Here is an 18,365-nt window from a genome sequence, read left to right on the forward strand (position 1 = left end):
CCTTCCAGCATTTTCAACACCCCCATCCCCAAGCCCACCAGATAGACTTCAGACATGTCAAACCTTCCAACCTTAAGGTCTTTCATGCTATGAGGTACTGACACATAGATTTCGAGAGCCAATATTTTTTAAAATTTCCAGTAACTATCTCTGTTATTGACCTCTATTTTGCTTAAGTGAATGCCAAATGAATGTGTGTAATATTTGTATTAGTTTAGGTTGGAGACCTGATACTGATTGCAGTTGAATTCTAAACTCTTTGGTCAAGACTTTTGTGGTGATTCTGAGGTGGGCAATCCATATCAAATTGAGTGGGAATGTGCAAACTATATCCACGCTTATGAAACCATCCTTTGCATGTGTTTCAAATGATAATGGATGGGGAAGTAAGGAAAAGTAATTTGCAAATTGTGCATGCCTGTCAACGTTTCCAACGTTAATAACTCATTTACACCCAAATTCAAAAATACTATCCCAGAACAGGTGGCTAGCATTCCTGAAGTGTTGGAAATGTCATAGGATTTAATAGCCTAAAAACCCTCCGCATCTGTCAATGAAAGTAGAATCAAGAAATATCAATTGTTTTGTTTCATGTCTCCAGCATCTGCACATCTTTGTTTTAATATCAACTGAATATTGAGCTTCCTAAGTGAAATAGGTATTCCTTTTGCCTACAGGGAACAGAGTTCCGTGTATCCGTATATGGAATATCTAACACACACAAATGAAACACATTGTAAACCCAACTGATCATCTTAGATTGGTTTCTGGAATAACTCCTAGCATAATCACTATTATCTAGTAGATATTGGCCAACTGCAGACTTGCTACACTTCCCATGACAATATCCTGATTAATCCAAGTCCTGATGACTCCTGATGCAGCCAGGAAAACAATCAGACACCCAATCAGAAATCCAGTTAGAAAATTACTACAAAGGCTTTTTGAGCCAGTGCAGTGACTTGATGCATTGGCAGCAAGCCCACTCCAACACACGGGTCAAAGGGCTTCTTCTGTATTGTACGACTCTATGATAGTTTGGCAGCAGAGCTCTTACCAACATTTGTGTGTTTCCTATTTGTGATTGTGTGGTAGAGACTGCTAATGAGCGACTTGGCAAAAATACATCTTGTTTGTCACTTCTTTCACACATTTCAGATCTTTAATTATACATTAACTGGGTGTTATTTAGGTGGCACGGTGGCTCAGTGGCTAGCAGTACTGCCTCATTGTGCCAGGGAACCAGGTTCAATTCCAGCCTAGGGTGACTATCTGTGCGGAGGTTCCTGCCTATATGGGTTTCTGCTGCGTGCTCTGGTCTGCTCCAAAAGTTCAAGATGTTCAGGTTTGTTGGATTAGCTGTGCTAAACTGTATGTAAGCTTGCTCCTTGAGTTGGAAGGTTCATTTTCAGATGTTTCATTACCATACTAGATAACATCATCAGTGAGCCTCTGATGGTGCACTGGTGTTAGTGACCTACTTTCTGGTTATGTGTTTAGGTTTCCTTGGATTGGTGATGTCATTTCCTGTGGTGATGACACCACCATAAGGAAACCTAAACATATAAATAGAAAGCAGGCCACTAACACCAGTGCTTCACCATAGGCTCACTGATGTTACCTAGTATGGTGATGAAATGTCTGAAAACAAACCTTCCAGCCCAGATCCTCAACATGAGCTACAAATGAGTTCTCAACATGAGTTTTCAAAACCCACTGTATGGAATGCATGCGAGATGGATTAGCCATTCTAAATGCAGAGTTATGGGGATAGGATAGGGGGCAGGATTGGATAAACTGCTTTTTGGAAGGCAGTGCAGAATTGATGAGCTGAAAGGCCTCTTTCTGCACTGCAAGGATTCTATGCTTTACATATGCTAGGTACCATTAGGGGTTAAGCACTGCTCATTGATATATGCATCTAAGAGCAGATTCAAGGAAAGCTTTTTTGCCATATGTTTATGACATGCACTGTGGGTCTATATAAATGATAGTCTCAAAATAATTTAATATCAGTATCCAGGACTCTAACTCCATGACCTGGCTGTCTGCTGTTTCAGCCCTGTTTCCCTAAACAGGATGGGTCCTCTATGTGCAACAATGACAAACACAGCAGGGAAATGTCATTAAAAATGGTTTCAGAGACTTACATCACTGCAGTGAATCTGGTTCTCTCTCGCTAATGTTATCTCTGGAGTATCTGGCATGACATGAATTTTAGTCTTGTCTGCTTCCCAGGCTTCGATGTATGCACGCTAGGAAAAAGGAATGACAGGTACAAAGATTGGTGATTTAATGGTTAACATTTAAAGTACATTTGTCAATTAATCAAAAAATAAATCTAACCTTATTCATAATCTGTGCATTATTCTTTGCCAGGGTCATGTCCATGGAGTCAGACAAACTGCTGAACTTCAACTTGGAAGGGTGCTGGCGGTAATTGGTCTCACTCAGAATCTCTCCAGCTCTTTTGACTTTGGCCACGTCTAGTGATTCCAGAGGAGACCATCCGATACCCTTTAGCCACCCAAGGTCTGCTTTGTACAAATTCTGGAAGACAATGAAAAGGCATTAGTGCCACAAACAACTGCCTACTAGATGCTTGAAATTGATAAAACAGATGTCATGAAGTAGGTTTTGGTCATCCAGTAACATCAATGCAATTAAGATAATTAATAATCTGGCTGTAGGACAAATCATTATTAAAAATAAACTATTATAAACTTCATTGATGTGTTAATGAAAGGCTTGAATTTGTAAAACATTTTATCAAGTTTCTGAAAAAAACAGGTTAACGTTACATTTGAAATGTAATGACTGTTGCTTTCTAAGACAAATGTTTGACAAACAGCATTAAGCCAAATGGTCATTTGAGATGTTTTGATAGTGATGCGTGAGGAAGCAAAGTTTGGCAGGTCATTTTCAGAATTTCCTGTTATTCTTTCACTAAACCCACGAGTTCACTGACAGGCATGTTGGATCTCAGTTTAATAGCTTATTAAAATGGGAACACTCCTTCAGTCCTCTACTGGACTGACAGCACAAGTTAATTACGCAGATCGTGAAATGTTGCTGAAAGAACATTAGCTTCTGATTTACACAGGATGGCACAACTGAGTCCATGAAGCATTTGGCTATACTTTCCAAGCCATTTCTCTACTCTTGTAACAGCTTACACAACAAAGCTACATATCCTGATTCACCCTTTTTCTCCTTAGTCTAAAAATAAAATCAGAATGATCAGAATTAATCCCATTTATCCTGGCAGTGAAATAATTTTTAAGCAAAAGTTCAAAAGGTGGTTCTCCTTTCAATGAAATTAAATATAGAATAGAGTAGCGTTTTAGTTAAAGAATCCAAGTTCATTTATAACGGTTGCTTTCATTTGTATAGAAGGAAATATGCTCACTCGGAAAATGGTGACAGGATTGGACAAAATCAGCACAGATTTACAAACTTATTAAATTCTAACAGGACTTGACAAGGCAAACACAGGAAGGATGGCCCAATGGCTGGGGAGTCCAAACCAGGGGTCACATTCTAAGGGTACAGGGAAATCCATTTAGGACTGAGATGAGGAGATACATCTTCACCCAGACAGTGGTGAACCTGTGGAATTCTCTGTCATGGAAAGCAATTGAAACCAAAGTAATGAATGTTTTCTAAAGTGGTTAGATATAGTTCTTGGGGCTTGTCACCGCAATCACTGTGTAAATACTGTCAAATATTTTTGACTCACTTTTATACCTCCGATAAAACAGCAAACTGACTCAAATCTGCGCCTTTGTAAATTCATAATTAAAAGACCAGAATTCCTCAAGTTTTTCCATAAAGTTTACAATAATTTTCAACGGTATTTTCACAATTTTAGCAAAGTACTCACATCACTCTGCAAATCGTAGGCCTTCCTTGCCTGGATCACATCGTTCTGGTCTGGCAGACAGGTCCACTGGTGCAGGTAATGTCTGTAGTCAATGTCACTGACCAGAGTTTGGCATTTCTTGGCCAACAGGATGTCCAGCATGTCGACTGGCATGTTGAAATTGGTCTTTGTCTTCTCAAAGTCCTTCTTGTATTCCCGGTCACTCTGAATCTTGGCCACATGCATGGACCAAACCATCTTGGGGTCATCTTGGACGTTACGGCAGCCAACGTGGTGGCCAAGTTGCTGGCGATAGGCTGTTTTGTATTTATACTGAAACACAGAGGTCAAACAAACAATGTTTAATTAAATCATTGACTGTAAGTTCATAGATAGGGTATAGACTTATCAGTTTTTAATATAGAACTCCCTGAGTCAAAATAAGCAGGTTCACTTACATCACTGGCGATATCGCGGGATGCTTTTGCTGCTTTGATGGAAATGGCATCAGGGCGCAAATCATAGCCCTTCTTCTTATCCTCCTCCATAGCGAGTCTGTACAGTTTCTGAGAAAAAGAAATAATAGTTTCAGCATCAGATCCATACCAACAGTGGTTTCATTTTATGTTCCTGATTTCAGCCGAACTATATTGAAGAGATTCATAAGCTTGCCGATGGCCTTAGATGGAGACAGCATTTCAACTTGCAGTTAAAAAGGCATTACCAAGGTTGGCATGGGCACTGTTGGCTCCCACACAATGACACCTAATTTGATATGCAAGCAAAACAAATAAAAGCCATAGCCCTTATATATGTGCATCCCAGCCAAATATAGTGAAAGGAATCAACAAATCATTCACTGAGGTGGAAAAATGAGGTGAAACAGGGAAATAGTCGAGATACATGGAGGTCTGATTAAAATATATTTCTAGGTTTTAGCACTGCTGGCCAAAGCAATCTATTTAATCATCAGCAAGTATTCAGTGCCCTTATCAGCACCTTTGGCTTGACCATTCAAAACAGGACGAAGGTGGGTTTGATTCAGATCTGACCCCATGCCCATCAACAAGACTTAAAAACATAACAGTCACCCAGTGCCCTTGTACTGGAATATACTGCCTGCACATTTCTAGGATCACCATCTCTTTCTCTACTTGTCACACATCAGTTGATGGCATGCTCCCACAATGTTCAGAACTTGATTTAGAATCCCAATAAATATGGGTCTTACTTCAAGTAGACAACTGCAATAAGACTGGATGAGAATATACAATGCCAAATCCCTGCCCAAGAATCTTTCTAATTGAATGATTCAAATGATGGTGGCAGCCTAGAGGTCCTGCCGATATATGGGTGGGGACGGAAGATAACTGACAAGGTATTGTCAGATGATCCAAATGTACTCATAAAAGCAACTGACTCCAGATGGTGGGTATCTGAAACAAACACAATGTTGGAGAAACTCAGCAGGTATGGCAACAACTGGAGCAGAAATAGAGTTAACATTTTGAGTCTGATATGAATTTTCAGTTCAGTCATACCAGACTGGAAATGTTGTGTTCCTCTCTACAAATGCTCCCAGATCTGCTGAGAGTTTCTCCAGCATTCTCTGCATTTGATTCAACTTTACAACCCAAGACAAACAATACTGGCCTAAACCAGATGTCCAGTTTACAGTGTTGCAAATATTACATGATTTAATTGTTCTGCCTTTCTCACACCCCTACCAAATGGAGTACCATCAATAAAGATTAATTAATTCACTCCCTTAATTGATGAAATTTAGAAGGTTCTGCTATTGCCCGAGACACTGGACTGTAGCTGATGCTTAGAGCCTCCACTTTTCCACATCTCCAAACTATATAAACAAGGCTGGCTCCTGATGCAAGCAAGAACACTTCCAGAAACCCATCTTAGAATTGCAGAAGAGATTGTTCAATCAGTTCCAGCAAGTTGGGAGGTAGAAAACCCACTTCACCACATCCTGGAGGCTGAAATCCCACTGAACCTTACATAGTTTTGCTTTGCAACAGAGGTAAAGAAATTGTTACCAATGTAGAGACATACAAGATAATCAGAGGGTTAGATAGGGTGGACAGGGAGAGCCTTTTTCCAAGTATGGGGACAGCAAACACGAGGGGACACAACTTTAAAGTGAGGGGAGATAGGTATAAGACAGATGTCAGAGGTAGTTTCTTTACTCAGAGAGTAGTACGGGTATGGAATGCTTTGCCTACAACGGCAGTAGATTCGCCAAGTTTAAGTGCATTTAAGTCGTCATTGGACAGTCAAATGGACGTACATGGAATAGTGTAGGTGGGATGGGCTTCAGATTAGTATGACAGGGCGGCGCAATATCGAGGGCCGGAGGGCCTGTATTGCGCTGTAATGTTCCATGTAAGGGAAGGCAAAAATCACTGATATTATCACATTTCAGGTTTGGTATCCCTCCTGTTAATTGGTCATCCATTGGGTGTTGCTCCTATATATGTATACAGGAACAGGATGAATGAGAGGTTCTGTGTTGTTTCAGGTTGATGTTAAATGATAGACATCAGTGTAATTAAATGATGTTAAGTAGCTAGAGAGAGGTTCTACATTTTATCTTAATCATCTGGCTGTCTGCATTTTCAGCACAATTTGCATAAACAGGATTATATGTGCAACAAAGATTAACACAGCAAGGAAGTGTCATGAAAAATTGATTCAGAGACTTACATCACTGCAGTGAATCTGGTTCTCTCTCGCTAATGTTATCTCTGGTGTATCTGGCATGACATGAATTTTAGTCTTGTCTGCTTCCCAGGCTTCGATGTATGCACGCTAGGAAAAAGGAATGACAGGTACAAAGATTGGTGATTTAATGGTTAACATTTAAAGTACATTTGTCAATTAATCAAAAAATAAATCTAACCTTATTCATAATCTGTGCATTATTCTTTGCCAGGGTCATGTCCATGGAGTCAGACAAACTGCTGAACTTCAACTTGGAAGGGTGCTGGCGGTAATTGGTCTCACTCAGAATCTCTCCAGCTCTTTTGACTTTAGCCACATCTAGTGATTCCAGAGGAGACCATCCGATACCCTTTAGCCAATCAAGGTCTGCTTTGTACAAATTCTGGAAGGTAATTAAAAGTGTAACTGTTAACTTGGTACTTACAACTGGTATCACACATATAGAGCATGAAGATAACTTGAGTTTATCCAGTAACATCAATGCAACCAGTGCCTTGGCTACAAAAGCAAAATACTGTGGAAAGTTGAAACTGGGAAATGGAAACAGAGAATGCTGGAGAAAGTTAGCAGTTCTATTGGTGGACAGAGATAGAGAGCTCACATTTTGAATATGATATAACTCTGTTTCAGATCTAAAGAATACGTTTGTTCTATCCAAAAGAATTACCCTGATATCCAAGTTACTTGCCATTTCAATTTTGTCCTAGGCCTGGTACAATGTTCTAATGAAGCACAAATGCAAGATCAAGGAACAATATCTCATTTTCCACTTAGGCATTTTACAGGCGCCAGGTCGCAATATTGAAGTCAAAAACTTCAGAGCCTTACTGCATTATGCTTGTTCTCCATTCTTCTTACATTCTGTCACCCTGCCCCAACAGCCTTGCCATGCTTGTTGTCAAGAAGGGTTACTGGATCCAAAACATTATCTTTGCTTTCTCTCCACGGATGCTGCCAGACCTGTTGAGTTCTTCTATCTGAAAAACTTTTGTTTTTGTTTCTGATTACCAGCATTTGCAGTTCTTTTAGTTTTCTAGTCATGTTTGTACAATGTTTGTTTTGCCTCAACAGAAAGGACTAATTCTCTCCTCTTCACATCTTAATTTACATCCTTTTGAGATCTATTTGCTCTGCTTCCAAAGATTAATAACCCCTTTGTCTTTTGCAACAAAAACAGAAGTTACACAACACCAGGTTATAGTCCAACAGGTTTGTTCAAAATCACAAGCTTTCGGAGCGCTGCTCTTTCATCAGGTGAAGAAAAGCATACAGGCACAGAATTTACAGGCAGAGTGATCAATCAGCAGGGAGATCAAAATATCATACAAATGGTGTGAGTGGAGTGTCAATAGGTGGAATAATAGGTTTCTGCAGGTAATTTTAAGTGTCATATGGTGCGAGTAATATCAGCTGAAAGTAAGAGAAGGGATTAAATTGGTTTGCACAGTTTTGGATTGCCTGTTACTTTGGTTAGACCCTTGGTATGTGACTCTTATACCTATTATTCCAGCCATTTGGTTTGTCTCCAGCACCACTTTATTTTTATTTTTTTGTAATTATCTCCCTGCCCCAATTGATCAGATTGTAAGTCATCCCTTCACTTACTATTCAGCTATTGATTCTTTACTCACACTGCCTGACACTTATGATCACCTGCAAAGACTTATTATTCAGAGTCTAGATTAGAGCGGTGCTGGAAAAGCACAGCAGGTCAGGCAGCATCAGAGGAGCAGGAAAATCGACGTTTCGGGTAAAAGCCTTTCATCAGGAATAGAGAACTTAATACTCAGTCTATTGACACTCCACTCACACCACTTGTATGATCTTTTGATCTCTCTGCCTATAAATTCCATTTGTGTATATGCTTTTCTTCACTTCAGCTGATGAAGGAACAGTGCTCCGAAAGCTTGAGATCTCAAATAAACCTGTGGGACTATAATCTGGTGACGTGTGACTTCTGACCTTGTCCATCCCAGTCAAACACTGGCACCTGCACATCATGGAAACAAAAATGGAAATTGCTGGAAAAAGTCAACAGGACTGGCAGCATCTGTGGAGAGAAAACAGTTAGTGTTTCAGGTCCAGTGACCCTTCTTCAGCAATTTCTGAAATACTGTTTTTTTGTTTTGTATGTTCAAAATGGAATATAGGCCCAATTGCCAGTTTAATAGTATTTCTTACTGTACGTATATCTCCCACTGGTCACTTTGTAACCATTCAAGAACAAACTTCAGTTCTTTTCTTAAATTCTGTCCCCAACTTTATATTTAATATAATTTGAAGGAGAACATTTTGAACTTCATTTGAAAATACACAGGCTCAGATCTATATTATTTGTAAGTTGACATACAAATACAAAAGCAAATGATGATTCAGCAATACCAATCAAAAGTTTGAATTCACTACCAATGAGAATCCAATTTGGCCTGTCTTTAAACTTGCCTTCAATACAATGATCAATTGGATATTGGTTGAAAGGAAATATATTGCCCACCATTGCTGGTATTCATCTGCAAATATTCAAATTATTTTTGTACTATTAGGAAGTACTTCAATCAATTGCGTCAGCTTTCTATATCAGGATTCCATCAATGATTCTACCAGCTGACATTTCTTCAGAAACTGGACTCCATTGGCCATAAGACCACACAGTGTAGGAGCAGAAATAAGCCATTCAGTCCACTGAGCCTACTCCACTATTCAGTCATGAGATTAGGTTAGATTCCCTACAGTGTGGAAACAGGCCCTTCGACCCAACCAGTCCACACCGACACTCCGAAGAGTAACACACCCAGACCCATTTCCCTCTGACCAATTGGCCTAACACTATGGGGCAATTTAGCATCGCCAATTCACCTGGCCTGCACATCTTTGGACTGTGGGAGGAAACCCGAGCACCCAGAGGAAACCCACACAGACACAGAGAGAATGTGCAAACTCCACACAGATAGTCGCCCAAGGCTGGAATTGAACCTGGGACCCTGGTGCTGTGAGGAAGCAGTGCTAACCACTGAGACACTGTGCCTCCAATATATCATGGCTGATATATTTCTCAATCCCATTCTCCAGCCTTCTCTCCATAATCCTTGATCCTCTTAATAATCAAGAACCTATCTCTGCCTTAAATACATTTGATAGCTTAGCCTTATGAGATAATGAGTTACATAAATTAATCATCCTCTGGCTGAAGAAACTCCCCCTCATCTCATTTCCAAAGGGTCATCCTTTCGCTCTGATGCTTTGTCCTCACATCCTCATTCTCCTACTAGTGGATACAGCTTCTCCATGTCTATTTTATCAAGATATCTTAGTGTTATGTAAGTTTCAGTGAGAGTCCACCCCCACCCGCCCCACCCGCCCTCATCCTCATAAACTCCATCAAGTTCTGACTCAGAGTCCTGAATTGTTACTTATATGACATGTTCTTTCTCCCTGGGATCACTTTTTGCAAACTTCTTCTGGACCCTCTCCAATACCAGCAATTCCTTCCTTAGATATGGGCCCAATAAGAACGTCAATTTGATGAAATATTCACCACTCTCCTTTAATTGTAAGTTGGTCAACTGAGCAGGATCAATACCCTATTACGTTCATGATTGTAAAGAATATGATTCTTCAGATTTCCTGACCAACCTCTCAAGAATTTTCAAAGATATTTTCACAGTTTCAACAAGGTACTCACATCACTCTGCAATTCATATGCCTTCTTTGCCTGGATCACATCGTTCTGGTCTGGCAGACAGGTCCACTGGTGCAGATAATGTCTGTAGTCAATGTCACTGACCAGAGTCTGGCACTTCTTGGCCAACAGGATGTCCAGCATGTCAACTGGCATGTTGAACTTGGTCTTTGTTTTCTCAAAGTCCTTTTTGTATTCCCGGTCGCTCTGGATCTTGGCCACGTGCATGGACCAAACCATCTTGGGATCATCTTGAATGTTACGGCATCCAACATGGTGGCCAAGCTGCTGGCGATAGGCTGTTTTATATTTGTACTGTTAAAAAGAAAATTATTAGTGCTTAAAAATGACAAAAATAGAAATGAAGGAAAATCTGAAATAACATCCCAAAAATTAATCAAACCAATTTCAAATAAAATTATCACAAATAGACTTACATCACTGGCAATGTCTCTTGAAGCCTTGGCTGCCTTAATAGAAATGGCATCAGGGCGTAGATCATATCCTTTTTTCTTTGATTCTTCCAGTGCAAGTCGGTATTGTTTCTAGGCATAGAAATTGTAAATAAGTGTAATATTACATCGGAATAGGTGGAGTAGTTAGGCTTTCTCAAAAAACACAATTTTATTTACTCACATCGCTATAATTTATCTTGTTCTGACTTGCCAGCAATATCTCTGGTGTATCTGGCATAATATGGATTTGCAGCTTATCCTTTTCCCATGCTTCAGTGTACAAACGCTGCAAAGAGATTAAATTATTAGGTAAAAAAATTAATGCAGTGACCTAGATAAAACATTCATAAATGAATTTTTCAATTAAATATATCCCACACATACATGCTGAATAATATTTCTTATTCTCCACAGATTAAAGTGAGGGAATAATCCTGTATGTTGTAACTTACTTTTTCACTGTTCACAGCTGCTTATTATTTGTCAGTACCGTGTGTTATTTATAAAGTAATCTGGTTGCGAGGTAAAATACAAAGTCACCATTTTTCTATTGGACCATACGGGTGCTCTCTCATTAAAGGGAGATGACTGATGGTGAGGCCTAACCTGAGGATCATGTGCCTCAGGCAAGGGGTAGGGTTGAGAAGGTGGGACCTTCAGGAAAACCACGGCTAATGCAGGAATTGAACCTACAAAGTTGGCATCACAAACACAAACAGACCAATCAGCCAACTGAGCTCACCAACACCCACACATATCAAGGATAAGAAAGACTTGAAGGTGTAACCTGCATATAATAAGGAAGGTAATTTCTTGCATTAAGAAGCACATTACCTGGTTAAGAGTTTTTGAATTATGCTTCGCCAGGACTAAAGCCATGGAATCGAGCAAACTGCTGAACTTGAAAGTGCTTGGGGGCTGACGGTAATTTCTCTCACTAAGAATTTCGCTGGCTTTTTTAGCCTTTTCAACATCCAGAGATCCAGTTGGGATCCAACCAATGCCTTTTAGCCACTGAAGATCAGCCTTGTATTGGAGCTGTGTCACACAAATAAAACAATCTTAGATTATATTGCCAAACATTTTCCAATGATATTCATTGCAATCAAATACCACTTTTGCCCAGTCTACCCAACGCAATTTATTTGAATTATTGCCAAGATGATCTTTTTACATCATAAAATGTAATGCAACACTGATTATGCAATCTGTCATTGAAGGTGAGCATAATAATGGAGAAACATAGCCCATTACAAACACAACAAGCTGTTGTTGTATCTTAACTCAGATTTATTGGTTTCAAGTAGCTCTGCTGTAAACTACTGAAATATTTAACTCTATAGGGAGAGGCTAAACAGGCTGAGGCTGTTTTCCCTGGAGCGTCGGAGGCTGAGGAGTGACCTTATACAAAATTATGAGGGGCATGGATAGGGTAAATAGACAAAGTCTTTTCCCTGGGGTGGGGGAGTCCACAACTAGAGGGCATAGGTTTAGGGTGAGAGGGGAAAGATATAAAAGAGACCTAAGGGGCAACTTTTTCACACAGAGGGTGGTACATGTATGGAATGAGCTGCCAGAGGAAGTGGTGGAGACTGGTACAATTGCAACATCTAAGAGGCATTTGGATGGGTATATGAATAGGAAGGGTTTGGAGGGATATGGGCTGGGTGCTGGCAGGTGGGACTAGATTGGGTTGGGATATCTGGTCGGCATGGAAGGGTTGGACCGAAGGGTCTGTTTCCATGCTGTCCATCTCTATGACTCGATATCTCATTACTGATAACTTAGATAAATCATCAAAAAGGTGATGGTTCTGTAACATACTCCATGAATTTTGTCCCTGAAGCACATTTGACTGTTTTTTGAAGCTAATGCAATTTTCCATTACTAAGGGTTCAGTCTGCAAGATCTGCTCTTGCCATAACATGGGAGCAGGGAGGTGCTTGAAATGCCAAGGCTGATCAGGAGAGCAATGATCCTACTTGCAGTGTTTCTATGCTTCAGGCCTTATTTCAGAAAATGTACAGGATCAAAAACCTCAAAAGCAGGCGTGAAAATGAGTCAATTCATGGAAAACAGACTTTGCTCCAGAAGGAAATATCGTAAGTCTAAGAGCAGAGAGAATTACCTTTTGGTTTCAAAAAGGACAAGGATTTTGCTGCTGAATTATCATCAGTTCTGTGTTATGAAACTGGGATAAAACTATTTAGTGGCTTTTTAAAATTCGTTCTTAATACTAGCAATACAATCAGAACAAGGAAGCTGCATTTCTTTTTTCTTTGCTATCTATTTAATTACATACCACGCAGTCTCATGCATTCACTTCAATGCATGAAAAATTCAATAACAGAGACTGAGGTTCCAATTTCTCAGTTGTGGCAAAAGAGGAAGAAGTTTTGAATCTCCAGTTCGACACCTCCCCTCCCCCCCACCCCCACCCCTAATCCTACCATCACTCTTTATCATGAGGCCAGGACTGGGGTCAAATTGTTTGCACAAGTGTAGCTTCTGGAGATGGCTGGGCTTGACACTGAAATGACCAAATGACTCCAAAGAAATTGGATTTTGAACCCCGACTATGGAACCCTGAGTGTGCAGGTTAAACCCATTAACAGAGAGTCTATTCTCAATGTGATTCTTTTAAATAGCTAAGATATCCTCTTGGAAAGGTAAGACCCTTTGGATCTCATTCTAGGACACTTTTAAAAGAGCGAAAGTATTCTTTGGTGGAGGGTGAGACACCTTTTGGGATTGTAAAATATTAGATATGCTTATGTGTAAGAAGTGTATAAACTCTTTTTTAGTCATTCACGGAATATGACTTTTGCAGTTATTGACCAATCTAATTGCCCTCGGGAGGAGTGATAAGGTGCCTTCTGAACCACTGTAGTCTTTGGATGGAGAGACACCCACAGTGTTGTTGGGAAGGGAGCTCCAGGATTTTGACCCATTAACACTGCAGGAATAGCAATGTGAGATGAGATGGTGAGAGGCTTGAGGGGAATGTTAGAGGTGGTGGTGTTTCCATGCATCTGCTGCCCTTGTCCTTCTTAGTAGAAGAGGTTGCAGATCTGGAAGATGTTGTCTTAGGATCTTTGGTGAATTACTACAGTGAATCTTGCAAATGGTACACACTGCTGCTGCTGTGCATTGGTGGTGAAGGAAGTGAATGTTTAAAGTGGCGGATTGGGCAAGAATCAAATGGGCTGTTTTGTCCTGGATGGTGTCATCCTTATGAAACATGTTTGGAGCTGGTATCCAGTCAAGTGGAAAGTATTCAATCACTTTCCTGATTTATGCGTCTTGTAGATGGTGGAAAGGCAGTGGGGAGGTAGGAGATAGGTTACTCAACACAGAAATCTCAGCTTTTGACCTGTGTTTGTGTTTGTAAATGGTTGCCTAAGAACATAAATTATAGGAGCAGAAATAGGCTATTCAGCTGCTCAAGTCTGCTCTGCCATTCAATGAGATCATGGCTGATCTGATAATCCTCAACACTACTTTCCCATCCTTTCCCTGTAATCCAAAAATTCCTTTATTAATTTCTAAAAAAAAACTGTCTATTTCAACCATTAAAATACTTAAAGACCCAACTTCTACAAGCCTTTGTAGTAATGAATTCTATCCACTGAGCCCCTTATTCTAAAGTTATGTTTTCTGATCCTAAACTCCCCCAGAAGGGAAAACGCATCAATTCTACATTCCACATTGTATTCCACATTTCACACTTACCCTGTCAAGTCTCTAAGGATCTTGTATGTTTCAATAACGTCACCTCTCATTCTTCAACATTCCAACCGAGCACAGACCCAACCTACTCAATCTCTTCTAATAAGACTGACCTTCCATATCTGATATCAGCCCAGAGAACCTTGTCTGAACTGTCTTCAATACCAGCTGGTCAATGGTAACTCTCATGGTGTTGATACTGGGAGATTCAGCATTGGCAATACAATTAAACTTCAAATGGAGATGATTAGACTCTTTCTTGTTGGATATGGTTACTACCTGGCCCTTTTGTGACATGAATGCTATTTGCCTCTTACCCACCCAAATTAGATGTTGTTCAGGTATTGTCTCACATAGACATGGGATGCTTCAGTGTCAGGCTGCTAATGGTGCTGACCAGGTGTAATCATATGACCCTATGATGAAGGGAAGGTTATTAATAAAGCAGCTGAAGATCATTTAGCCTTGGACACTGCCCTGAGGAACTCCAGCAATAAAGTCTTGGGTTTAAAAAGATTGATCTCCGACAACCACAACCACCTTCCTTTGTGCCAGGCATGACTCCAAATTATTCCCCTCAAATTTTATTGATTCTAGTTTTGCTAGCTTTCCTTCTTACTATTCTCGGTCAAAATATTAAATCAAAACTTGATATCAAGGGCAGCCGCTCTCACTTCACCTCTGACATTCCACTCTTTTGTCCATGTTTAGACTAGTTTGTAATTAGGCGAGGAGCTAAGTAGCCCTGGCAGAACCCAAACTGAGTATCGTTGAGCAGGTTATTGCTGAGCAAGTGCTGTTTTACATTACTGTGAGCGACCCTTTTCATCATTTTGCTGATAACTGCGATTATGATTGACAATGGCAAAACTGAAGGGGCTGTCCTTAAAGAGCATGAAGTACATTAATGTTTGTGTTGACATCAGCCAATCTAGGATTACGCTGGTTGAGTTTGCAAGCTGTCATTTTCAAACTGGGATGCCTATTAAATGAGCATTTTGATGGATAGCTCTGACTGCTTATAGAATATAAATACGTGTTTACCAATGCAGATAACTGAACACTTAACTGAAATATCTGTTTGCATAAGGGATTAGTTAAATTAATTTTGATACATTGAATTGTTTTGTGTTATAAGGATTTTTTTTCAGTGGTGATATAATATTTTTATTTTCTTTTAGCATGACTTCTGATGTACAGGCGAACGTGAGGACTGCAAATGCTAGAGATTAGAGTCGAGAGTGTGGTGTTGGAAAAGCACAGCAGGTAAGGCACAATCCGAAGAGCAGGAAAATCGAAGTTTCGATCAAAAATCCTTCATCGGGCCAAAACATCAATTTTCCTGCTCTTCGGATGATGCCTGACCTGCTGTGCTTTTCCAGCACCACATCCTCGACTGCATTCTGATGTATGTCCACAATAGACAACAGATGATTTGGAATGGAGAGAGAAGGGTGAGGAGGAATATCTGTGAGAGATATGAGTTTCCATCAGTTATCCTGGACTCTGGGATGATTTGGAGCACAAGCATGAGAGGCCATGGGATATAGGTAGATGGGTCCAGATTGGTGCGGGGTGTAAGAGGCCTTGGAGAATAGTTACAGAAGCCATGAAGAATGGAGACTGGAGATAAGGTTGTCAGAAGGGTATGATGAGCCATGGAACATGTATGGGCATTAGGTGGCACAAGTTTAAGTTGACCGGGTAGGATGAGTAAGGTAAAAAAAGAGGATAGACACATAGAAGAATAGAAAATAGCGGCAGTAATTGGCTATTTGAGGTGAGGGTTGGGGTGGGGTTTGCCGTTCATGATGATCATGGCTAATCATCTAAATGAATAGCCTGTTCACCATATCTTTTGATTCTTTTAGTCACAAGTGCTAAATCCAACTCTTTCTTGAAATCATATAATATTTTGGTCTTGACTGCTTTCTGTGGTAATGAATTCAATAGGCTCATCATTCACTGGGTGGAGAAATTTCTACTCATCTCAGTCCTAAATGGTTAACACCATATCCTTAGAGTGTGACCCTGGTTCTAGACTCCCTCATCAATGGGAACATCCTTCCTACATCTAGTCCTGTTTGAACTTTATGGAGTTCAATGATATCCCCTCTCATTCTTTGAGAGTGGAAGAGACTTTTCATGTTTAATCTTCATTTAAACTTTCAACTCAGTGCTTGAGACTCCAGACAGTCTTCCCACACAGCTTGCCTTGGGAATCAGGCAGTTTCACCTGCTTTTTGCTGGTCACCTCTACTGATTCCCAATCCAGCCCATCTTCTCAGTCTGAAATTAGGAAGCATACATGTTCACTTCTACAGATTTGAGTTGTAGAGACAGAATTTGCTACAATATACCAACTGCTCAGAAAACTATCTAATTTTCTGTTAACAATAGGCAAGTACAATGCATATCACTAAGAATTTATATACTCACATCACTTTGCAGGTCATAAGCCTTCTTGGCATGGATCACATCATTCTGGTCAGGCAGACAGGTCCACTGGTGCAGATACCGTCTGTAGTCAATGTCGCTGACCAGAGTTTGGCACTTCTTGGCCAACAAGATGTCCAGCATGTCGACTGGCATGTTGAAATTGGTCTTTGTCTTCTCAAAGTTCTTCTTGTATTCCCGATCACTCTGAATCTTAGCCACATGCATGGACCAAACCATCTTAGGGTCATCTTGAATGTTACGGCATCCAACATGGTGGCCAAGCTGCTTGCGGTAGGCTGTTTTATACTTGTACTGAATAAGAAGTCAAGCAATAATAATCTCAATCATTTACTAAATTTAATTTGATGTAAATACACTTGGAAAATGCTTAGTATTGCCATTTCTAATTTAGCATTCCATAACCAGATAAATGTTTCAACTCACATCACTCGCAATATCTCGGGATGCTTTCGCTGCCTTAATTGGAATGGCGTCAGCATTCAAGTTATGACCTTTCTTCTTTGACTCCTCCATACCGAGTCTGTACAGTTTCTGTGGGGATAATAGTAACATGTTCAGTGAAAGTCCAAAATTGTCAATCTTCCAACAACTTTCTAAACCTGACTTTTTGGAGCTGGGTTGGAGTGGGCTCTGTCTTTCAACATCAGACTTTTACGCTGTATCGACTTCTTCCTCTTTTTGTATTGTGTTTCTTCAGCTTGTTAACTTTTCATCTAAAAGTGAACTGATTTATTGTGTACACAAATCATCAGAAGACCATAAGACACAGAAGTAGAAGCAGGCCATTCAGGCCATCAAATCTGCTCTGCTATTCAGAGATATGATTGCTGTTCTGATAATTGTCAACTCCACTTTCTTACCCTTGTCCCATGATCTTGATTCCTTTGCTGATTAAAAATCTGTCCATCTCAACCTTGAATATACTTAATTACCTAACCTCTATAGCCCTCAGTGGTAGGAAATTCCACAGATTCACTACACTCTGAGAGAAAAAAAATCTCATCTCTGTCCTAAATGGTGAACCCCTATTCTGAGATTATGCCCTCTGTTCCTAGATTCTCCCACAAGGAGAAACAACCTTTCCATATTGACCCTGTGAAATCCCTTCAGAAACTTTCATGTTTTAATAATGTCACCTTTCATTCTTCAAAAATCCAATGATTACAGGGCTAACCCACTTGAATTCTTCTCATAAGCCAATCCCTCCATACCTGGTATCGACCTAGTCATCTTTCTCTGGACTGCCTCCAATGCCAATATATCTTTCTTCAGTAAAGGGGACCAAAACCATTTACAGTATTCTAACTGTAGTCTGACTTGTGCATTGCAAAGTTTCAGCAATTCCCTATTTTTCCTTATTTTTATACTACATTCCCTTTGAAATAAACACCAACATTCCATTTGCCTTCCTTGTTACCTATTGAACTTTGGTATTAGATGTTTG

At 40.0% G+C, this 18,365-nt stretch overlaps 1 protein-coding gene across 41 annotated transcripts in view; it reads right to left on the minus strand.

Annotated features, from left to right (window-relative positions):
- The window catches only part of neb (nebulin), a 293,069-nt gene that overhangs the window by 155,260 nt on the left and 119,444 nt on the right, over positions 1 to 18,365 (minus strand). For 38 of the 41 annotated variants that reach the window (XM_072579807.1, XM_072579817.1, XM_072579824.1 and 35 more), the window contains 12 exons: positions 17,345 to 17,452; positions 16,901 to 17,212; positions 11,567 to 11,770; positions 10,914 to 11,018; positions 10,715 to 10,822; positions 10,281 to 10,592; positions 6,777 to 6,980; positions 6,581 to 6,685; positions 4,321 to 4,428; positions 3,884 to 4,195; positions 2,347 to 2,550; positions 2,151 to 2,255 (listed from right to left, as the gene is read on the minus strand). The exons of 1 other annotated variant lie outside the window; for it this stretch is intronic. In XM_072579807.1, the coding sequence (XP_072435908.1) occupies positions 2,151 to 2,255; positions 2,347 to 2,550; positions 3,884 to 4,195; positions 4,321 to 4,428; positions 6,581 to 6,685; positions 6,777 to 6,980; positions 10,281 to 10,592; positions 10,715 to 10,822; positions 10,914 to 11,018; positions 11,567 to 11,770; positions 16,901 to 17,212; positions 17,345 to 17,452 (2,187 nt within the window). The remainder of the gene's footprint in view (positions 1 to 2,150; positions 2,256 to 2,346; positions 2,551 to 3,883; positions 4,196 to 4,320; positions 4,429 to 6,580; positions 6,686 to 6,776; positions 6,981 to 10,280; positions 10,593 to 10,714; positions 10,823 to 10,913; positions 11,019 to 11,566; positions 11,771 to 16,900; positions 17,213 to 17,344; positions 17,453 to 18,365) is intronic. 2 more of the 41 variants (XM_072579838.1, XM_072579844.1) reach the window with 2 other exon arrangements.

The sequence above is a fragment of the Chiloscyllium punctatum genome, chromosome 10 (genome assembly GCF_047496795.1).
Source record: "Chiloscyllium punctatum isolate Juve2018m chromosome 10, sChiPun1.3, whole genome shotgun sequence".
Taxonomy (NCBI): Eukaryota; Metazoa; Chordata; class Chondrichthyes; order Orectolobiformes; family Hemiscylliidae; genus Chiloscyllium; species Chiloscyllium punctatum.